Here is a 24,499-nt window from a genome sequence, read left to right on the forward strand (position 1 = left end):
AGGTTAAGAAACAAACCTCACCAACTCCATCAGTCATCTCCCGCAGTAGAATAGACCTATCGAATTGCCCTTGCACCCCAGAATCTCAACACTTGCGGTTAGTGGTGTGCCGCTCCTGGACATCCATAAGGTTGCCCAGATTTAAGTGACACATCGGGTTTCGCTGTGCCCAGTGGTAGGTTCAACTGGAAGGTATAAACCAGCCAGAAGTCATCCCTGCGGGGCCAGCTAGAGGGGTTAGTAATAATAATAATAAATCATTACTGCGTTCAAATGTAAGAACGTTGTGACTATCGTCCATATACATGTAGTAAAATCAAATTGATCTGTATAAATCAATTTAAATACACGTAATTTCATTTATTGAACAGTTTTCAGCTGTGCTGATTACAATTTAGAACAGAACTAAAGGATTTCAGAAATTAATTTCAAATTTGATCCCAGCGGCTAATCATAAACTTTTCAACAGAGTAGAACACCGTCGACATCAATAGGTTTCTCAATCGAGCTTTCAATTCTGTAGGATCATTTTAAATTTTTATCTCATCAGGGAGCTTATTTATGAACCTCACGCCAACCTCGGATGGTAAACGTGCGTACGTGGCAGTTCTGTGCTGTTAGATACGGAAGTTGTCCCGGCCTCTAGTCCCGTATTGGTGAACGTCCCTGCCTTGGACCAACTCACACTTGAATCGACAGTACAGAGCATCCTCAAGGATATAGAGACAGGAAAAAGTCACCAATTCAAGCTCCCTGAAGGAATGTTTACATGAATCTCTAAATTTCAATTTTGAAATTATTCAGACCGCTTTATTTTGAATTCTAAGTACTCTTTCAAATTTGTATTTAGAACAGCTGCCCCACAGTCTCAGCCCGTATGGTATATGAGGATATGCAAGGCCAAAATATTCCGTTCTTAGTACATCCAAGGAGCAAAACTTTGAGAGGTTTTGTAAAGCAAATACGAAGTATACTGCACAAGAGTGCGCTAAGTCACATCTGGTCACAGACAGAGAGAAATAAAAGATGCCCAGACTCTTGAGGGATAACGCAGAAACAAAATATTGCCCATTTCGGGTACTCTTTTGCAAGTTAATAATGTTAATGTTTCAAGTACGTTTGATCTCAAAACTGCCAACAACTGTCAAAAGTAACACTAAATTTGACACCAAAATCAATTTCAATATAGGGGAATAGAGAATCCTGTGGGCATGAACACCTGCCATAGTCCGGTGGTGTCGGTATTACCAGTATGTTGTCACGGCTTAAATCATGAGCAAGTTGAACTCCGTAGGCACAAGAACACTAGGAGAGCGACTCAGAGAATAATGTTCATCCAGATTGTTGTAAAAAAATGGCGTGGCAGTTCGTTAAAAAGTAACAATGAGGATTTTTGTTATTTTGAGGATATGCTGTTAGAATTTCGCGAGATGATAACAGAGTCGAGATGTCTTGCAGCCCCTCAGGGTCAGTGGACTTTTTCCTGTAGAACTTGTTGTCGTCAGTGAATAATACATTCTCGCAGGAGAGCAGCAGATGGCTACGAGTATATCGCTGACAGATGGCTATATGTGACGTTAAACAGAAGTAGTCCTAGATGTGACCTCTGAGGTACGCCAGAGACGGTCAGGAACTAGGAAGAGTGATGGGTTGAGTAGGAGACTTTTATTCCACGGGTAACTGCGGCACCGATTGATGAGAGGACCCGAAACGCCAAATGACTCAAGCTTGACTCACTTTTGACTGTGACTCACGAAGTCAAATGCCTTGGCAAAGTCTTAGTATGCGACATCGACTAGTTTGTACCACTGAAGGTAGATATTGTCTTTCTTTGGAGTGGAACCCAACTCAGACTATTCATGTTACCAAAAGTAAACAAGTTTATAATAAAACAATCATTCTTATATCTGGGACCGAAGTATTTTAACAAGTTGCCTACTGAAATTAAAGAAATAGAAAATATAAACTTTTTTTGTAAAAAACTAAAAATACAGTATGGCTTTTAGATAAAAAAGAACTTACTTGTTTACAGGAAAATATTTGTTAAAATTATACGAATGATTAAAATTTTACGTATGATTAATTAAGTATTATAGTATTATTAGAGTATTGTATCTGTTTGCCTTTGTATTTGTATTAAATATTAAACTGTGTACTTTTATATATAAAATCAAATAACTCTGTAATCGTAGTTTTAAACGGGGTATCCATTGCAAACAAGTCTAGGCTCATTGTAAAAAATTGTAACTGTCTTATCTTATCTTATATTATGTATTGTTCGCCTCCCCCACATCAAGACACGCCACAAACACTGCAAAGCTGCACGTCAACCTTAATTGTACAGTATACTGAACTGAACTCAAATATGTTATATTTATTATGTATTGAAAATTTGTTAACTAGCCACAATTACTGGTAACAGTGGTTAGTATTATTCCATTATTGCAATGTCTTGTAAATTTGAATTATTGTGGAATAAACTTCATTATATCATTATATCATATGTAGTGGTACTTGGAATGGCAAAAATCATATTCTGGTTTGATGGAATTACATTTTAAAGAACGGTTTGATTCTCGTTAAAATAATCTTCTTTTCCAAAAATCTTATTTAGATAACAATCTGTCAATATTTTTTTATATTACCTTTTCACCATCCATATAGGCACTACAAATCCAATATTTAGAGTATTTTCACGAAAATGCAATTTTATTGGTATACGTTTTTTTAATTAAAGCTGTTTTAGGGAGAAATACGTAACACTCTGATCATTTTTCAGTCCCTATCACACGAGAGGCTGAACAAAATTTCACATCTCTCAGCATGATATCTGGATAACAAACTAACCCATATACTTGAAATTTTGCACGAAACTCCATTTCTATGCAGGCGACATCGAGTTCGTCGATGCTGCATGTCACTCTACGGGATTTGGCTGAGTGTTTACAAGGATTCTACATTGGTATTGTGTGTAAGGTAATCATAATGGCAACGATAAAATATCGCAGAACCTTTTAATTTTGTAATCAGAATGAAATGATTTGTAAACTTGAAATTGTGCTTACAACTTTAACGAAGCAAGTTACGTGGCATGTGGTCTGGGTAACGTGTACCTTGTTTTATATGTGGGCTTTCAGATTTAAATTTCAGGTTTCAGTTATATAAAGGAAATTCTTCAGGTTTACTCAGTCCTTTTGGAGTTAATATGTTGACTGAAGAAGATATCAATCCAAACTTGAGTAATTTGGTGGTGAGAGGTATTTATTTACTTTAGTTCTTAGGCTTACGTAACTGGTATCATGCTTGACCACAAGATTTTCGAAATTTTAAGAAATATATATTAAACCAGAACTAACAGAACCAATAGTTATGCTTATCTGCTGCACAAGTGATTTGCGGGAGGGTGGAGCTACGCCGTGATTGGCTGAAACTCAACCAACCACGCAGTGATCAGTATGGTTTCTTCATAACTTTAACGACTTGTGGTGAAGCCGTATTGATTGTTGGTTTAAAATTATTGTTGATTGCTTGAGCTTCAGCCAGTCACGATGAAGCTCCACCCTCCCCCCATCGATGGGCAGATCGCTATGCAGTTGTATAAGCGTATGTGTATATTGGTTTTGTAACGTATGACCGAAGAAGACACAGCGAGGCCGAAAATTCTCAAGATTTGAGTTGTGTTGTTAACATTTCGAAGCACTGTGCATCGTAAAATAAAAAAAAACGTTCTAGAAGAAGAACCAATCAATCAAATATAGTCATTTTTTCAATCTTCTAGCATTTCTACTATTATGGAACTCTTTGTAAAACAACATTGACTTAGTTAAATCATTCCGTAATACATAGTAAAGTACTGAAAATAAAAATGATAAAAAAATATCATGGCATTGAAATAAAGGTAGTGTAATATAGTAAAGTTACATGTGATGTGATCGGAAACACAGGACCTGTCGTCCAACAATGTTCAACAAGGAAGACCCTCCACACCGGGACAAAGCTGATTATAAGGGGACACCACTGGGGTAGGGGGTCTGATAGAGAGGGGGGTGTATGGCAAATCTAATAACGCGAACAGCTTATTATAACGTGATATAATAAATACTTAGTCCACGTCTTTTATACATTTATCATTTTAACATTTACCCTCGATAAAGTCGTTTTGTTGACAGATTTTGTAAACTAGTTCACACAGACTGTGACGCAGGGCTAGACCTGTACACTGTACTTGCAGTGTGACGTGCACTCAAGGATGTTGGAGGCCGCGACAAGACGCAGCTGACTGACTCATAGCCTAATTGTGACCGTGCCAGTGCAGATGTGTGTATATTAGTAGTTCACACAGACGGTGACGCAGGGCTAGACCTGTACACTGTACTTGCAGTGTGACGTGCACTCAAGGATGTTGGAGGCCGCGACAAGACGCAGCTGACTGACTCATAGCCTAATTAATTGTGACCGGGCCAGTGCAGATGTGTGTATATTAGTAGTTCACACAGACGGTGACGCAGGGCTAGACCTGTACACTGTACTTGCAGTGTGACGTGCACTCAAGGATGTTGGAGGCCGCGACAAGACGCAGCTGACTGACTCATAGCCTAATTGTGACCGTGCCAGTGCAGATGTGTGTATATTAGTAGTTCACACAGACGGTGACGCAGGGCTAGACCTGTACACTGTACTTGCAGTGTGACGTGCACTCAAGGATGTTGGAGGCCGCGACAAGACGCAGCTGACTGACTCATAGCCTAATTGTGACCGTGCCAGTGCAGATGTGTGTATATTAGTAGTTCACACAGACGGTGACGCAGGGCTAGACCTGTACACTGTATTTGCAGTGTGACGTGCACTCAAGGATGTTGGAGGCCGCGACAAGACGCAGCTGACTGACTCATAGCCTAATTGTGACCGGGCCAGTGCAGATGTGTGTATATTAGTAGTTCACACAGACGGTGACGCAGGGCTAGACCTGTACACTGTACTTGCAGTGTGACGTGCACTCAAGGATGTTGGAGGCCGCGACAAGACGCAGCTGACTGACTCATAGCCTAATTAATTGTGACCGGGCCAGTGCAGATGTGTGTATATTAGTAGTTCACACAGACTGTGACGCAGGGCTATACCTGTACACTGTACTTGCAGTGTGACGTGCACTCAAGGATGTTGGAGGCCGCGACAAGACCCAGCTGACTGACTCATAGCCTAATTGTGACCGGGCCAGTGCAGATGTGTGTATATTAGTAGTTCACACAGACGGTGACGCAGGGCTAGACCTGTACACTGTACTTGCAGTGTGACGTGCACTCAAGGATGTTGGAGGCCGCGACAAGACGCAGCTGACTGACTCATAGCCTAATTGTGACCGTGCCAGTGCAGATGTGTGTATATTAGTAGTTCACACAGACGGTGACGCAGGGCTAGACCTGTACACTGTACTTGCAGTGTGACGTGCCCTCAAGGATGTTGGAGGCCGCGACAAGACGCAGCTGACTGACTCATAGCCTAATTGTGAGCGGGCCAGTGCAGATGTGTGTATATTAGTAGTTCACACAGACTGTGACGCAGGGCTAGTCTTGTACACTGTACTTGCAGTGTGACGTGCACTCAAGGATGTTGGAGGCCGCGACAAGACGCGACTGACTCATAGCCTAATTGTGACCGGGCCAGTGCAGATGTGTGTATATTAGTAGTTCGCACCAATTTTGAAATTCCAGGCCATTTTTAGCTAGGGAGTTTCCTGTACACAATATTGATGACCTTCGATCCAGTGCCCTCCTTGTTTTTGTATGTATAAATTATTTTTGACTTATTATTTAATAATATTTGAACAATATTGAGTGTGTTTTGCAAGAGTGTGTCAGTTTCTAGTGATTTATATTATATATTTTCTTATCTTTTATCAGTATCTTGGTTGTGGGTAAGATCTCTTGAACCGCTAAGTATTTCATACAAATTCGTTGTCTTGCGCGTGTTTCCCCAGCGCCGTGACGTGCGGTGTGGTCTAGCTAGGAGCGGTGTGGAAGGGGGGGGGGTGGTAGCGTTATCCAAGATGGCAGCGCCATTGTCAGAGCGCGCGGCGCGGCGGGCCCAAGGACGCTGACAAGGTCGCCACATCACGTGACCCCTGGCCGACCTTGTCCCTCGGATATTATCACCGCCGGTTGCATCATCCGAGGCTGTGGCTTTGGCCGCCCCACTCGACACCGGCCTTGCCGTAATGTGTGTGCGTCGTCAGAATCTATCTCTTCAGTCTTCGTGAAACTTGGCACAAGACTTTCAAAACTGCCGCCATTTTGAGACTGCTGAAGATTATGTGGCAGTGTTAGTTTATTGTAAGTGCAAGTTGCATTGTTATACAGAGTGACACATTTTTCATATTAAAGCACCAACAGACAAACTCTAATTGATGAGACACAATATTAATCTAATACGACATTTTTTCAGAAATATTTTCACTGGAAATGCGTTATTTTTTTTAAAATTATACTTCAATTACAATTTAATTCCCTTCTGTTATAATTTCTTATTAACATTCCAATCTCGTGATCAGAGTTAATTTATATACAGCATAGAATTAGTATCCATAGTTAATAAGCAGTTTTCCGTAGAACTGACGTCAGTGCTGCCCAAAGTTGCTGCTGTAAATGCGTATAGAATTATACTGCAAGGCGTGACACATGATACAGTTGGGTGTGTCGCTGCTCCCACTCAGAGCCAAACACGTAGCATCCTCTGATAGCTATTTACAAGTCAAGGGAAATCTGCCCGAATTATTTCAATATAAACATTTAAAGCTTAATGCAAAAATACCTTCACAGAGCTGGGATTGCTGGTTTTGCCATGGCTCTACATCCTGGAGGTCGTAATGTACTGCCGGCCCAAGGCAGGGATGTTCACCGATACGGTCTAGTAGAGTCCGGGACAACCTCAACCTGATCAACAGGCTCGCCAACGAACGTCTGAATGGGCCATAAACATTCTAAGCTACCTTGAGACACCTTTTAAAGTACAGGATGTTTTGCTCGGTTCACGAGCTTATTGTTAGTCAGTGGGACGAAATTGGAAATTAATTGGATCAATCCTCTAATTCTGGTGCGCAGTGTAATAAGAATGACATAGGGGATACATGTATCTGAAGTTTGTATGCAGATTTAAAATGGCTGACACAATACAATTTTATTATTATAGAGTGACTCATTAAAACCTTTGGGTCAAATATATGTTTTTTGGGATCTATATATGTGTCAAATATAGATCCCAAAAAAGTCGTTTGAGACAAAGATTGAACATGCGGTGCAAACGCATTCACTTAAACGTAAACTCGACATTCACATTGAATCAACCCTTTCCGCCATAGCTACGTCATGCATACAGCAGGAGACTGTGAGGGTAATTGATACCGAGTAAATCAGATGTCCGCACACACGAAGAGAGTAATGTCTGGTAGTCCTCCAGGAACCTCCAGTTTGAGGTGTGTGATCAGCTGTGAGTGAGGCAGGAGACTGTGAGGGTCATTGATACCGAGTAAATCAGATGTCCGCACACACGAAGAGAGTAATGTCTGGTAGTCCTCCAGGAACCTCCAGTTTGAGGTGTGTGATCAGCTGTGAGTGAGGCAGGAGACTGTGAGGGTCATTGATACCGAGTAAATCAGATGTCCGCACACACGAAGAGAGTAATGTCTGGTAGTCCTCCAGGAACCTCCAGTTTGAGGTGTGTGATCAGCTGTGAGTGAGGCAGGAGACTGTGAGGGTCATTGATACCGAGTAAATCAGATGTCCGCACACACGAAGAGAGTAATGTCTGGTAGTCCTCCAGGAACCTTCAGTTTGAGGTGTGTGATCAGCTGTGAGTGAGGCAGGAGACTGTGAGGGTCATTGATACCGAGTAAATCAGATGTCCGCACACACGAAGAGAGTAATGTCTGGTAGTCCTCCAGGAACCTTTAGTTTGAGGTGTGAGATCAGCTGTGAGTGAGGCAGGAGACTGTGAGGGTCATTGATACCGAGTAAATCAGATGTCCGCACACACGAAGAGAGTAATGTCTGGTAGTCCTCCAGGAACCTCCAATTTGAGGTGTGTGATCAGCTGTGAGTGAGGCAGGAGACTGTGAGGGTCACCGCAGGCAGGCCTATCACTCAATGCTCACACGATTTATATCTCCGAGCTGAGCTAAATTTTTTTCGCCCGAAACACGTCGTGTTTTTGTGGACAGGCGAGGCGAGTCAGGACAGGCCGAGGCGCGTAGCCGGCCGCCGGCAAAAACTGGTCCGAGCCGACAAACGAGCGATGACCGCGGCGGAGTGTGCGGAGTTGGCGGCCGGTTATGTTGGCGGGGCCGAGCTCTCCGAGGGTTTGCGGTCTCTTATTTTGGCGGTAATGACAGACCTTCCCACCTGAATGGAGGGACATAACTGCAGTCACTCCCATTTCCACTCTTTCGTTTCATAATCTGTTTCCAGAATGGCTCCCTGTACAGCCAGCGTGGTACACGATACCGCCTTTATGTTGATTGTGCATTAGGTCAAGGGTGACTTACCCACAGTTTCAGTGGAATACTGACCATATATCACAGGATATTTACTACCAAACACTATTTTAGATTATTTGGTTACGTATTTCTTCCTTTGTTGATACTTTTTGTAATTACTTGCCTGTATTTAACTTTGCTATTACCCTGACCTTTACAGCCACATGACTGTCCAATACACTAATATTCTAATAAACTAGTGATGTATGACAAAACCATCAACCTTAGAGTTGGGGCAAGGCTGCAGTTCTTTAAACTAAAGGGTCATATGGTCCACCCTCAGGAAGTAAATAAAAATGTTCAAATTTTTTTTGAATATTTTCTATTAACCCAGTTACAGCTGACATCCTTCCAGAAGGATTGATGCAGTGTTTTTGTAATGACCCTACAGATTTCAGTTCAAGTGAGCACCACTACAAGCAGCAGCACTGTTTGTTTGTCAAACACAACTTAAACATTAGTTGAGCACGTGGTTTGGCATTGGAGATTTTATAGTTGCCTTGTTTTTACTATTGAAACTTTCAGTTCTGGAAAAATGGATGAAGAGGATGCTGTTCGTGTGGATGGGTAAGTCCTGTAACTTTACCAGTTCATAGAAAACATTATAACTAAATATATTGGTTGCTAAAAAGATACCTTATGAAACTCAAATGTGAAAATGTTTTTTCTGAACATAACCTAGACATTATTTCCTGTGTTATATTGGATTCCTTCTAGAAGGACGTTAGCTAAATCCACATCATACATGAAATCTACATAGTGTGACTATCTTTCATAGTTCGACTAAACAAAAACTGTTCATGAGCATAAATACGCAGGTATGTGTGTGTGTGTGCCGGTATGTTATCTTTGTATCATATTACCAAAAAATTACCAAATTTGTTATGTTTTTAGGAGGCTTGTTCCCTTGCACCAACTCCTAGACTTTATTGAAGGCAATGATGATGCTATAACAAACACACGAGTCAATATAACTTTACTGCCTCCAACAAACGCAACAGATGATATGACTGACGAAGACTCTGGGGATGAAGATAACGTCAAGATAGACAATGTACCTCCAAGCCAAATAAATGCTCCTGCTTTCCTTGAAGTAGTAAATGATGAGTTAAAACAAAAAAATGTGAGAGTAAAAAAACAGTGCGCCTTCCAAAAAATTGCTTTTACAGATCAAAGGGCTCACAAAAGAAAGAACACATGCTCTTTGTTTCAAGCTAATAGTACTCAGATGACTGAAAAGAAAAAAAAGGCTTTCAATTGGAAAATGAATTGTGATCTAGAAGCAATACTTGAGGAGTGGCCATTGATGACTACGGTTGCTAACAGAGAAAAAAACACCTTTAGAATATTTCGAGTTGTTTTTTGATGAAGATGTGATAAAAATGATGGTAAAATATACAAATCAATATGCAGCTAAGAGAAACCGTTTGGGCGATTGTTCAGAGGCGATTGTCACAAAAAGGCAACTACAAAGTGCATAAAATGTGAAGTGCCACTCCATGTTTCATGCTTTTTTGCACTATCATACAAAATAAGTGCTCATAATATAAATGTATCTTTCTTAAGTGCTTTTAGTTTAAGTATTATTTCAAAAACCAAATTGTATTTGTAATTAAGAACTTTACATGTATTTGGCTGACGTCCTTCCAGAAGGAAGGCCGATTTTAAGAAATATAGAGTTTCCAAAACGGCGAAAACTTAATATCTTGTTTATTTTCATCCTAAACTATTAATATAACAAGAATTCGCTTTTTTCCAAACCGAAAAATAATTCAGCCATATCTGGGTTAAAAAACGTTAGTTGTAACATAACAACTATAATACTAGCTTGTAAAGGACTTTCTTAAAATTTGTTCTCAGTTTGATTAGAAGTGGCCATTTAGAAAAATTATTTTTTAATAAATGGATAAAGATTCCAGACACTATAAAAGGAACTAGAAGGACACACACATTTCGCCCCACTCTCACATCTCTTTATGTCACATTCTGCTTTTAAGAATATGAGCAGTGAATTCTAATACTGAATGCACCCATATTTTAGGTGCTTTTCGTAAAACTAGTGATGAGATGCTATTTCAGTATTATTTGTCTTCCGTAAGCTATAACAATGTTGCAGGTAGTGACGTCAGCAGGCTAGTGAGGCAGTGATGACTGGAGATGGACGTAGCGGTCAGTGTCAGCCAGTGGCACAAACTGAGTGATACAAGTATAATATGACAGTGACGATGTTGCAGGTAGTGACGTCAGCAGGCTAGTGAGGCAGTGATGACTGGAGATGGACGTAGCGGTCAGTGTCAGCCAGTGACACAAACTGAGTGATACAAGTATAACATGACAGTGACAATGTTGCAGGTAGTGACGTCAGCAGGCTAGTGAGGCAGTGATGACTGGAGATGGACGTAGCGGTCAGTGTCAGCCAGTGACACAAACTGAGTGATACAAGTATAACATGACAGTGACAATGTTGCAGGTAGTGACGTCAGCAGGCTAGTGAGGCAGTGATGACTGGAGATGGACGTAGCGGTCAGTGTCAGCCAGTGACACAAACTGAGTGATACAAGTATAATATGACAGTGACGATGTTGCAGGTAGTGACGTCAGCAGGCTAGTGAGGCAGTGATGACTGGAGATGGACGGAGCGGTCAGTGTCAGCCAGTGACACAAACTGAGTGATACAAGTATAACGTGACAGTGACGATGTTGCAGGTAGTGACGTCAGCAGGCTAGTGAGGCAGTGATGACTGGAGATGGACGTAGCGGTCAGTGTCAGCCAGTGACACAAACTGAGTGATACAAGTATAACGTGACAGTGACAATGTTGCAGGTAGTGACGTCAGCAGGCTAGTGAGGCAGTGATGACTGGAGATGGACGTAGCGGTCAGTGTCAGCCAGTGACACAAACTGAGTGATACAAGTATAACATGACAGTGACAATGTTGCAGGTAGTGACGTCAGCAGGCTAGTGAGGCAGTGATGACTGGAGATGGACGTAGCGGTCAGTGTCAGCCAGTGACACAAACTGAGTGATACAAGTATAACGTGACAGTGACGATGTTGCAGGTAGTGACGTCAGCAGGCTAGTGAGGCAGTGATGACTGGAGATGGACGGAGCGGTCAGTGTCAGCCAGTGACACAAACTGAGTGATACAAGTAGAACGTGACAGTGACGATGTTGCAGGTAGTGACGTCAGCAGGCTAGTGAGGCAGTGATGACTGGAGATGGACGGAGCGGTCAGTGTCAGCCAGTGACACAAACTGAGTGATACAAGTAGAACGTGACAGTGACGATGTTGCAGGTAGTGACGTCAGCAGGCTAGTGAGGCAGTGATGACTGGAGATGGACGGAGCGGTCAGTGTCAGCCAGTGACACAAACTGAGTGATACAAGTATAACGTGACAGTGACGATGTTGCAGGTAGTGACGTCAGCAGGCTAGTGAGGCAGTGATGACTGGAGATGGACGGAGCGGTCAGTGTCAGCCAGTGACACAAACTGAGTGATACAAGTAGAACGTGACAGTGACGATGTTGCAGGTAGTGACGTCAGCAGGCTAGTGAGGCAGTGATGACTGGAGATGGACGGAGCGGTCAGTGTCAGCCAGTGACACAAACTGAGTGATACAAGTAGAACGTGACAGTGACGATGTTGCAGGTAGTGACGTCAGCAGGCTAGTGAGGCAGTGATGACTGGAGATGGACGGAGCGGTCAGTGTCAGCCAGTGACACAAACTGAGTGATACAAGTAGAACGTGACAGTGACGATGTTGCAGGTAGTGACGTCAGCAGGCTAGTGAGGCAGTGATGACTGGAGATGGACGGAGCGGTCAGTGTCAGCCAGTGACACAAACTGAGTGATACAAGTATAACATGACAGTGACAATGTTGCAGGTAGTGACGTCAGCAGGCTAGTGAGGCAGTGATGACTGGAGATGGACAGAGCGGTCAGTGTCAGCCAGTGACACAAACTGAGTGATACAAGTAGAACGTGACAGTGACAATGTTGCAGGTAGTGACGTCAGCAGGCTAGTGAGGCAGTGATGACTGGAGATGGACGGAGCGGTCAGTGTCAGCCAGTGACACAAACTGAGTGATACAAGTAGAACGTGACAGTGACGATGTTGCAGGTAGTGACGTCAGCAGGCTAGTGAGGCAGTGATGACTGGAGATGGACGGAGCGGTCAGTGTCAACCAGTGACACACACTGAGTGATACAAGTAGAACGTGACAGTGACAATGTTGCAGGTAGTAACGTCAGGCTAGTGAGGCAGTGATGACTGGAGATGGACAGAGCGGTCAGTGTCAGCCAGTGACACACACTGAGTGATACAAGTAGAACGTGAGAGTGACAATGTTGCAGGTAGTGACGTCAGCAGGCTAGTGAGGCAGTGATGACTGGAGATGGACGGAGCGGTCAGTGTCAGCCAGTGACACAAACTGAGTGATACAAGTTTAGAACGTGACAGTGACGATGTTGCAGGTAGTGACGTCAGCAGGCTAGTGAGGCAGTGATGACTGGAGATGGACAGAGCGGTCAGTGTCAACCAGTGACACACACTGAGTGATACAAGTAGAACGTGACAGTGACAATGTTGCAGGTAGTAACGTCCTAGTGAGGCAGTGATGACTGGAGATGGACAGAGCGGTCAGTGTCAGCCAGTGACACACACTGAGTGATACAAGTAGAACGTGAGAGTGACAATGTTGCAGGTAGTAACGTCCTAGTGAGGCAGTGATGACTGGAGATGGACGGAGCGGTTCAGTGTCAGCCAGTGACACACACTGAGTGATACAAGTAGAACGTGAGAGTGACAATGTTGCAGGTAGTAACGTCCTAGTGAGGCAGTGATGACTGGAGATGGAACGGAGCGGTCAGTGTCAGCCAGTGACACACACTGAGTGATACAAGTAGAACGTGAGAGTGACAATGTTGCAGGTAGTAATGTCCTAGTGAGGCAGTGATGACTGGAGAGGACGGAGCGGTCAGTGTCAGCCAGTGACACACACTGAGTGATACAAGTAGAACGTGAGAGTGACAATGTTGCAGGTAGTAACGTCCTAGTGAGGCAGTGATGACTGGAGATGGACGGAGCGGTCAGTGTCAGCCAGTGACACACACTGAGTGATACAAGTAGAACGTGAGAGTGACAATGTTGCAGGTAGTGACGTCCAAGTGAGGCAGTGATGACTGGAGAGGACGGAGCGGTCAGTGTCAGCCAGTGACACAAACTGAGTGATACAAGTAGAACGTGAGAGTGACAATGTTGCAGGTAGTGACGTCCTAGTGAGGCAGTGATGACTGGAGATGGACGGAGCGGTTCAGTGTCAGCCAGTGACACAACACTGAGTGATACAAGTAGAACATGACAGTGACAATTTTGCAGGTAGTAACGTCCTAGTGAGGCAGAGTGATGACTGGGAGATGGACGGAGCGGTCAGTGTCAGCCAGTGACACACACACTGAGTGATACAAGTAGAACGTGACAGTGACAATTTTGCAGGTAGTAACGTCCCTAGTGAGGCAGTGATGACTGGAGATGGACGGAGCGGTCAGTGTCAGCCAGTGACACACACTGAGTGATACAAGTAGAACGTGACAGTGACAATTTTGCAGGTAGTAAACGTCCTAGAGAGGCAGTGATGACTGGAGATGGACGGAGCGGTCAGTGTCAGCCAGTGACACACACTGAGTGATACAAGTAGAACATGACAGTGACAATTTTGCAGGTAGTAACGTCCGAGTGAGGCAGTGATGACTGGAGATGGACGGAGCGGTCAGTGTCAGCCAGTGACACACACACTGAGTGATACAAGTAGAACATGACAGTGACAATTTTGTAGGTAGTAACGTCCTAGTGAGGCAGTGATGACTGGAGATGGACGGAGCGGTCAGTGTCAGCCAGTGACACAAACTGAGTGATACAAGTATAACATGACAGTGACGATGTTGCAGGTAGTAACGTCCTAGTGAGGCAGTGATGACTGGAGAGGACGGAGCGGTCAGTGTCAGCCAGTGACACACACTGAGTGATACAAGTAGAACATGACAGTGACAATGTTGCAGGTAGTAACGTCCTAGTGAGGCAGTGATGACTGGAGAGGACGGAGCGGTCCAGTGTCAGCCAGTGACACACACTGAGTGATACAAGTAGAACATGACAGTGACAATGTTGCAGGTAGTAACGTCCTAGTGAGGCAGTGATGACTGGGAGATGGACAGAGCGGTCAGTGTCAGCCAGTGACACACACTGAGTGATACAAGTAGAAACATGACATGACAATTTTGTAGGTAGTAACGTCCTAGTGAGGCAGTGATGACTGGAGATGGACGGAGCGGTCAGTGTCAGCCAGTGACACAAACTGAGTGATACAAGTATAACATGACAGTGACGATGTTGCAGGTAGTAACGTCCTAGTGAGGCAGTGATGACTGGAGAGGACGGAGCGGTCAGTGTCAGCCAGTGACACACACTGAGTGATACAAGTAGAACATGACAGTGACAATGTTTGCAGGTAGTAACGTCCTAGTGAGGCAGTGATGACTGGAGATGGACGGAGCGGTCAGTGTCAGCCAGTGACACAAACTGAGTGATACAAGTAGAACATGACAGTGACGATGTTGCAGGTAGTGACGTCAGCAGGCTAGTGAGGCAGTGATGATTTGAGATGGACGGAGCGGTCAGTGTCAGCCAGTGACACAAACTGAGTGATACAAGTAGAACGTGACAGTGACGATGTTGCAGGTAGTGACGTCAGCAGGCTAGTGAGGCAGTGATGACTGGAGATGGACGGAGCGGTCAGTGTCAGCCAGTGGGTGAAGGGAGGAGCCAGTGACAAGTCGCAGCCGGGCAGTCGCAGCGTCGTCACCTCGGGAACTGTCACTGTCACCTCCATCAATGTCCAGGACTCTCAGGACGTTATCAGTAAGTACGGTGAGGACTTTTTTCTTCTTGTCTTTAGCTAATTTGTCTAGTATAATTACGAATTTTGAAACAGAGAGTGTGGTCAAATTTGAATCAGATTCACTGCAAATATTTTCAATTAGCCCCATTTTCCAAGCCATTGAAGTTCTCAAAATTCAGTGTCTTATGGATATTATCCTGGTGTGTTTCATAATAAATTTCTCCCTGAGAATGATTTGTTTATTAGTATCTGGTTGTATTTAGGGTTCAGTGGTGTGGTATCACTTACTTAAGTGCTCTACTGGACAGAAGTGCATAAGATATCTATCCTTAAACATTTGGTGTTCTTTTCAAGATTCTCGTCAGGTTAAACAGAAAGATCTACATTAGTATTTACTTAAAAATACAGTGTTGGTATGTGAGTGAATGACAATTGTCGTAGAACTAACAGAAAGGAACCTTCTAATGTTTAGACATATAGTAAACAAATCAAGAAGGTACGTTGAATTCGAGAAAGACAGATATTTCATAAGAAATTGGATGATGCAGTAGGTATATATGTACACTACTTGAGCTTGGACCAGGAAACGTGTTTTGGGAATGTCGAAGGTAACTTAGGTCGAGGCAGGCACTGTTGATAGAGGTAACTGTCTCCTTTGTAGCTGAGACCTGGTTCTAGTAGAAGACACGAGTGGCATTAGGAAAAAGTAGGTGAGCCTGGTGAGAACGATAATCCTCTTTGTTTTGGTTACTGGGCAGCTTTTAGTACTATTTGTCCGAAAGTAGGTCAAGACAAATATTTGCACATGGTTGTGGGTGGGGGGGCATCCAGAAAACGTCTATGAACTTGAAAGTGGTTGAACCACATGTGGTTTTGTATACTCCTGCCTTGCTTTAAGTTTTCCCTAATCTTTTGGATTTTGAAAATGTTCATAAAAGTCAAAATAAAAATACTACATATTTGTAAACTTATATGATACCCAAAAGGATTTGTTTACTTTAAATCTTGTAAAGGAGGGGATCAGGAATATATATATATATATATATATATATATATATATATATATATATATATATACACACACTGTAGAAGTATTTAATGTAACATGTTTTTCTTCAAGTAACACATGTAACCACATGATTTGAAACATTAATTTAATATAAAAAAAAATATTCTTGTAAGTCTGTATCTTTAATGATTGTGTAAGTGTTATCAATATGAATGTGTGTTGCAGAGTTAGAAGAGAAGTACTCGGGATATCAGCAGCCAACATGCAACGGTGAGTCATTTCTCTATCTGCCACTTATATAATTGGTGTACCCTCAAGTTAATCTTGGTCATCACACCATCACACCACTCTGCACGTCAATCAGATCTCGTAACATCGCAAATGTATGTCAATACTTGACACCCCTTGTTTGTAACTGGAATAGGTTCTATCAGAGTAACAGATATGAGGGCAGAGCAATGACACCTGTACTCTCATTAATGAGTGGGGACTCCCTACCGAACAATTAACTACCAATATCTGCAACACGACTTGTGTATCTTTCTATTCATAAATCCAGCACTGACCAAAGTCTCTCAACTACCAATTTCTGCAGCATGGCAACATGACTTATGTATCTGTCTATTCATAAATCCAGCACTGACCAAAGTCTCTCAACTACCAATTTCTGCAGCATGGCAACATGACTTATGTATCTGTCTATTCATAAACCCAGCACTGATCAAAGTCTCTCAACTACCAATTTCTGCAGCATGGCAACATGACTTATGTATCTGTCTATTCATAAACCCAGCACTGACCAAAGTCTCTCAACTACCAATTTCTGCAGCATGGCAACATGACTTATGTATCTGTCTATTTATAAACCCAGCACTGACCAAAGTCTCTCAACTACCAATTTCTGCAGCATGGCAACATGACTTATGTATCTGTCTATTCATAAACCCAGCACTGACCAAAGTCTCTCAACTACCAATTTCTGCAACACGACTTGTGTATCTGCCTATTACTCAGTTGACGAGTTTATGGAGAGCCGCTGGGACGAAATTCAAAACTAACACGATCAATTCTCTGGTTCTGGTGTGGCAGTGGCAGGATTGTCTGGTGAGAATGAAGATGAGAGTGAATGAGAGAACCATGTGACTGTGTGCGTGAGTGAATGAAGTGTAGGCCTACCTTTTTATTATTTAAATATTTTATGACGTTTGTATGCAATTTTATTATTGTTAACGCAATAAAGTGATATAATTATTATTATTCATAAACCCAGCACTGACCAAAGTCTCTCAACTACCAATTTCTGCAACACGACTTATGTATCTGTCTATTCATAAATCAAACACTGACCTTTTACCTTTTGACCTTTAAGGCCTAAATCTCTGCTTGAATCTTCACTTATTAACTTATAATTCTAAATCCAGCTTTGAAATGGGTCTCCTGTTCTCGTTTGTGACACTGACAACATTGCAAGGAGTATTTTGTGGGGTCCCGTATCTATAAAGCTGTTGATGCTTTTCAAACTGGATGATAACAGTGTCAATGGACAGTTTTTGTGACAATCGTATTAAAGGGATTATTTATAAGTGTGAAAAATTTAAAATCTGTTTATTTGTTGGAAACTAGTCACTCATTAGCACTGAGTCAAACGTCCTTAATATATTATTCTACTTTGTAAATTCATTTCTTCCAACATTTGTAAAAATAATTTTACTGAAAACCAGTTGTATTATAAAGTATTCATAATTGTGAAAGTTAACACAGTTGACTCATCTGTAGAAGAGTGGTACAAGCTGATCCCCAGAAAATGTGTTTGTAGGATGTAGTGTTACCATTGATGGTCAGTTCTCATCTGTTGATCAGGAATTTTGCAGTGAGAGACAAGTTTAATCATGTAGAAAGGATCAGATTATCCTGTCCATATTGTTTTATAACTTTGTAAGTGATGAGGATCATACAACAAAATAACAAGTAATGGTTTTAACAGTGTGTGTTTGTTGTACTGTGTTATCAGAATTGGTAATAAATAATCTAAACCTCCTTAAAACCTTGAAATATAATTTCTTCTAAGTGAAAATAAAATAATAAATTATAATAAACTAGATGGGCTATGGTACATTAAGTGAAAGATCTTGATAAGGCTTTATAAGCATCAAGAATACCTCTTAATAGACCATTTCATCCAATACAATTCATATAAATAGTTCAATTATTTAGAATAGAATGTCCAGAATTGTATATTTTGAAGGTAAAGATGTGATATTGTTATATTTATATATATATATATATATATATATATATATATATATATATATATATATATATATGAAATAAAATATCCCAACCAAGGACTGATCAACTTAATAATAATGATTTCCTATGGCTAATTTTTTTTTGCTTACTTCAAAGAATAATAGTTATAAAAATACAAATTACAGGTACAAACAATATCTTTGCTTGCTTTGCTGTATGAAAAAAAATTGTACAAGCACATTGCATTGTGGGTATTATAAAGCTTTAACTGATTTTATGTGGCAATCAGACATCATTTTAGCCAACAAAATAATTTGTCAGTTTTTTTTTCTAAATATGAACTAAATACTTTATTTTGCAACTCAGGATAGAACGAATAGAAACAGTTTTGAAAATATTCCCTTTCTCACCTCATCCTTCTCTGTTTAATTTCCCTCTGTTGAGAACTTTCTAAAACTTGTGATGATGTGATCAGCGAACAATGTGTAGCCATGATGGTGTTGTGCAGGTGTGGGACCCAGCGTGATATCAGGCAAGTGCAGCGTAGTGGTTGGTGGGCCAGACACGCAAGATGACGAAGGCTCTGCGTCTGACGCCGAAGTCAGCAAGATTGACTTTTCAGGTATGTGTTTCAAGCATGACTTGTTATGTTTCAAAATACACAAAAATAGCTAGGCAGAATACACATGCAGAACACAATTGAACACATGTAATGTGTCAGGTAGGAAATCACCAAACTATCAGGTACACATGATTGACCTTTCCCAATAGGCCACACTGTGTAGGATCCTTCAGATAAACAATCATGTTTGTTATGTCGATTTAGGTTTGCAGGACAAAAGCATATTCCATTGCCATGGTTGAATCATAATATCAACTGACAATATACTTTCATAATCTGTATTATCCTATATCACGTTAAACCAATTATTTGTCTTTAAAAAAATATTGACAAAAATAGTAAATGTCAAGTTTTACAAAATTTTGTTCTTGGTATAAAAAAAATTTTACTATGATGGTGCATGTAAATGACAAGAGTTTATAGACAATGTGAAGTTCTCAGTATTTATTATCAACACATTTTACTCAATTTAACTTGCTATCATTAATTACACCTAAGAATGTTTTAGTGTCCTCTATGCTCACGTTTGGTCCATAAAACATGTTGATAAAAAATACAGTTTATATAAATTGTGTAGTGTACCAAATACAAACGGACCACAATTAGAGAAGATTTACTGTGTGAGGGGATGAGTAGTGAAGGCCGATGTAGAACAGGTGTGGTGAGGGGCATGCCAAGTCCTGCTGTCACACGCTCGGACATGTCTCAAGGCAGCTATCAATGTGTGTAGTGTACCGAACACAAACGGACCACAATTAGACAAGATTTACTGTGTGAGGGGATGAGTAGTGAAGGCCGATGTAGAACAGGTGTGGTGAGGAGCATGCCAAGTCCTGCTGTCACACGCTCGGACATGTCTCAAGGCAGCTATTGATGTGTGTAGTGTACCGAACACAAGCGGACCACAATTAGACAAGATTTACTGTGTGAGGGGATGAGTAGTGAAGGCCGATGTAGAGCAGGTGTGGTGAGGAGCATGCCAAGTCCTGCTGTCACACGCTCGAACATGTCTCAAGGCAGCTATCAATGTGTGTAGTGTACCGAACACAAGTGGACCACAATTAGACAAGATTTACTGTGTGAGGGGATGAGTAGTGAAGGCCGATGTAGAGCAGGTGTGGTGAGGAGCTGCCAAGTCCTGCTGTCACACACTCGGACATGTCTCAAGGCAGCTATAAATGTGTGTAGTGTACCGAACACAAGCGGACCACAATTAGATAAGATTTACTGTGTGAGGGGATGAGTAGTGAAGGCCGATGTAGAGCAGGTGTGGTGAGGAGCATGCCAAGTCCTGCTGTCACACGCTCGAACATGTCTCAAGGCAGCTATCAATGTGTGTAGTGTACCGAACACAAGCGGACCACAATTAGACAAGATTTACTGTGTGAGGGGATGAGTAGTGAAGGCCGATGTAGAGCAGGTGTGGTGAGGAGCATGCCAAGTCCTGCTGTCACACGCTCGAACATGTCTCAAGGCAGCTATCAATGTGTGTAGTGTACCGAACACAAGTGGACCACAATTAGACAAGATTTACTGTGTGAGGGGATGAGTAGTGAAGGCCGATGTAGAGCAGGTGTGGTGAGGAGCTGCCAAGTCCTGCTGTCACACACTCGGACATGTCTCAAGGCAGCTATGAATGTGTGTAGTGTACCGAACACAAGCGGACCACAATTAGATAAGATTTACTGTGTGAGGGGATGAGTAGTGAAGGCCGATGTAGAGCAGGTGTGGTGAGGAGCATGCCAAGTCCTGCTGTCACACGCTCGAACATGTCTCAAGGCAGCTATCAATGTGTGTAGTGTACCGAACACAAGCGGACCACAATTAGATAAGATTTACTGTGTGAGGGGATGAGTAGTGAAGGCCGATGTAGAGCAGGTGTGGTGAGGAGCTGCCAAGTCCTGCTGTCACACGCTCGGACATGTCTCGAAGCAGTTAATGAATCAGTTCTGTCACAGCAACACGTGTTGTGGTCCAACCGCCCCTTGAGTCTTTATCATTTCTGGGCTCTGGCAGTTCTTTACATTTCTGTCTGATCATTTTTAATCCAATTCATACATGTACTTACTTGAATGTGAAAATTACTTTTGATGTACAGTTTCAAGATGTATAATGAATTATATCAATAATTAATAAGCTTTAAGGTAATTCGACCATAGGAAGATTTTAAACCATCCACAAACTTAATCTCTTATATGAAAATTTATTCACTAAACTTTGGATGATACTTTACTTTTCTATAGGGTCTCTCTCTCTCTCTAAACCTTTATGAAGAGCAGAGCCTTGTATCCCAGAAGATTGTTTGTCTGGCAGATCTGTATTCTGATCACAATATTGACCATTAGAATCTTCTCCAAGAAATCCTAAGTCTGTAAAGTTTCACAATAAATTACCAAAATTATTAGTAATACCATATATTACCAAGAGTTAGTAACATGAAACTTGGAACTTTTTACCAGAGTTTGTTTTCAAATTAATGCTATTTGACTTTATTCTTCTTTTTTTATTATATTCAGAAATACATCGTGGAATCTATATTGTTAGGGATATTTCCTATAACACTTCTTTTGCATATGTCCTTGACAATCATATTACATTTTAAATTTTCCTTTGTCAAAAAGAAATTTTTAACAAAAATAAGTACTATTCTTTGTATAAAGTATGTTTTTGATGATGGAAGGGTTGTTAAGGAGATTCGCCATCGTTCAGTGATTTCTTGAGTGAGCACTGTATAGGCTATCTGTATTTTCCCAACTCACTGTTGTGTTGCAGGTGTCAACATGCGCAACAAGAAGAAGCGAGAGGGAGGAGAAGGTGAGGGTGAAGGCGTGGAACGGCCGATGTCGTGGGAGGGAGAACTGTCCGACTCGGAAATGCCCACAATTAAACCGGTACGTCATATCTATTGTCAGTAGCCTCATCGACTTCTCAGAATTCTGTTTTTTTCTGTTGAAAGACATGACTAATGAAAATACATTGAGATAAATAATGTTATCTATTTGAAATTATAGGCTAATAATGTCGGTAAGATTATCAATAGATAATTATGTACAGCCAAAGATTGTTTAAATGTGAAGATATACTCTAGATATTTTTAACAGTTTATCCTATAATTAACATTCATGTTGTTACTGAATCACATCTAAAAATGCCTTTTCTTTAGTCAAAAAGGAGTAGAAAATTTCCTGTGAACTTATTACGTCATGTATCACTTTCAGTGTCTTTGAACTTTGTACCCAAATTTGTAATGTAAGTGTGTTCAATCGTAACATTGTAATTAGGTATGATTGTTTCTTGTATTAATGCATAAATAGGAAAATATTTAATACTTTATAAAATGTTAACATTTAAAAGTGTTTGGCCTATTTTTTTTTTAATTCATCATAATTATCTTTAAACATCAAGAAACACAAGAAATTTGCCTAAAAAGAATTTTTTGGTATGTTATCGTTAAGATCAGATGTAAAATAATTCAAATACCACAGTTTTACTCCTGTTATACAATTATATGTAAGTAAATTTATCAAAGGAAATGGTTTCATTATAAATGTGTTAACAGCATAATTAAAACTGAAACCTCACAAATTCCTCCAAAAAACGGTGTAAAAGCAAGGAATGATAAAGTGTGGAGGCTGAAAATTAATAATTATTCTTACAGATTTCGTTCCTTTCATTTTTAACTAATTATATACTGAAATGTTCTTAATGTAATATCAGCACCCAAATCTTTTTGTTACAATCTTGTTTTGTGGTTTTCACATGATGGTTCTTGTTTATTCTCGAATATAAGCGTTAACCACTCGCTATCAGTTATTATAGTTGAAGTGCTATTCGCAGGAAGGTCATTCCATAAACAGTTTATCTGCAGCTACATCAGACCCCAACATAAACACTGAGATAACCCTGGAGACTCTTATAAATTACAAGTCTATCACACAGAGATAGTGGACTGTTAATGTGCTCTCTATAAATAGAAGTTCTCTGTAACAGTTCAAAAATAGATCTTCCTTTACTGGAAGGTCTGTATGATTCAATGCAGGTCTCCAGTAGTAACAAAACTGAAGAAACTAATATTTACAAAATATATTACAATATGTACATTAGAATATACTTTTGTAAAACACAATGTTTAAAGACTATAAGCATACAAACTTATCTTGAACAATTATTGATTGTGCGTATTCAACTATTTTGACATCTCTCGTATATGAGTATTGCTTCTTCACTAAATTGAAGCCTTGTTCAAAAGGGAGACGTACAAGATTTGAGTTGATAACTAAAAGTAAAAGATTTCAATACTCTTTTGTGTATAATTAATTTGGTGTATTTGTGCATTTAATTGTCTTAATTCTCATACTTTTTTTCCAAAGTAAATGAGATTTGTTCATCATACTCTTTGTGTTTTGTAAGACTTCATAGAATATAAGTAAAACTACACTATGCAGAGATGGACTTAAAGAATAAACTCCCTCTGGTTGACTTCATATTCTTTCTTTCTCTGATCAATCTGTACAGCCAAAGATCAGTAACGAGAATCGATCTATATCATTTTCTATTTAGGTCAATGCTATGTAAAACATTTCAGGTACTTCTGAGAACATCACGATGTTGCCAACATTGGTCAAATGAAACTGTCATTTCTCTGTGTATTAACACTTTCACTGCCACCACCTCCTAATTTTGACAACTTTCTTACACTGCCGCCCGTTTTAATGATGATAAATATAATTTTTTAACCAATCATGAGAAAACCATAGGACTTAAAGGTTTTTTAATCTGAGTTGTTCCTCTTTTTTAAATCTGAGTAACTCTTCTAGCACTTGATTGTCTTCAATACTGTCACGATTCATTGTACTGTATTTACTCACAAAGCAATCGTAAACTAAAGTAATAGCAAGCAAAACAATAACAATGCAGACAACCAATTAGAAGAACAACAACAACAGAGTTCGTAAACAAACCACTTTTTTCTGATACTCCAGATGACTGCCAAGTACATGTTATGGATCATAATCTATAGATTAAGAAATAAAAACTTGGAAATAGCAAATGACTATCAATGCTGAAATCTATATACGATTAAATGCATTTTTATTACTGTAAAAGTCGGCGCCGTCAAAAGACGTTGGCAGTGAAAGTGTTAAAACCCTCTATGTACCGTAAGTGCAAGTTAAGGATAACAACATTCTGTGC

The 24,499-nt window shown here is 40.7% G+C and overlaps 2 protein-coding genes across 3 annotated transcripts in view; both read left to right on the forward strand.

Moving 5' to 3' along the window:
* Positions 1-24,499, forward strand: part of LOC124360878 (nuclear hormone receptor FTZ-F1 beta) — a 98,495-nt gene that overhangs the window by 53,935 nt on the left and 20,061 nt on the right. Inside the window, exons 3-6 of one of the 2 annotated variants that reach the window (XM_046814853.1) lie at positions 15,266-15,454; positions 16,660-16,704; positions 19,193-19,306; positions 22,079-22,197. In XM_046814853.1, coding sequence (XP_046670809.1) covers positions 15,307-15,454; positions 16,660-16,704; positions 19,193-19,306; positions 22,079-22,197 — 426 coding nt within the window. In that variant the 5' untranslated portion in view covers positions 15,266-15,306. The remainder of the gene's footprint in view (positions 1-15,265; positions 15,455-16,659; positions 16,705-19,192; positions 19,307-22,078; positions 22,198-24,499) is intronic. The other variant, XM_046814854.1, reaches the window with a different exon arrangement.
* LOC124360879 lies at positions 8,847-10,037 on the forward strand. Its single transcript, XM_046814855.1, has 2 exons — positions 8,847-9,094; positions 9,422-10,037. The coding sequence occupies exons 1-2, from the start codon at positions 9,063-9,065 to the stop codon at positions 9,891-9,893; spliced, it is 504 nt and encodes a 167-aa protein (XP_046670811.1). The 5' UTR covers positions 8,847-9,062; the 3' UTR covers positions 9,894-10,037.

Source organism: Homalodisca vitripennis, chromosome 4, assembly GCF_021130785.1.
Source record: "Homalodisca vitripennis isolate AUS2020 chromosome 4, UT_GWSS_2.1, whole genome shotgun sequence".
NCBI lineage: Eukaryota > Metazoa > Arthropoda > Insecta > Hemiptera > Cicadellidae > Homalodisca > Homalodisca vitripennis.

Coding starts and splice junctions, on each gene's coding strand:
- LOC124360879 (XM_046814855.1), top strand. CDS start 9,063: ATGGATGAAGAGGATGCTGTTCGTGTGGATGG. Junction 9,095..9,421: donor GATGCTGTTCGTGTGGATGG/GTAAGTCCTGTA, acceptor TTATGTTTTTAG/GAGGCTTGTTCCCTTGCACC.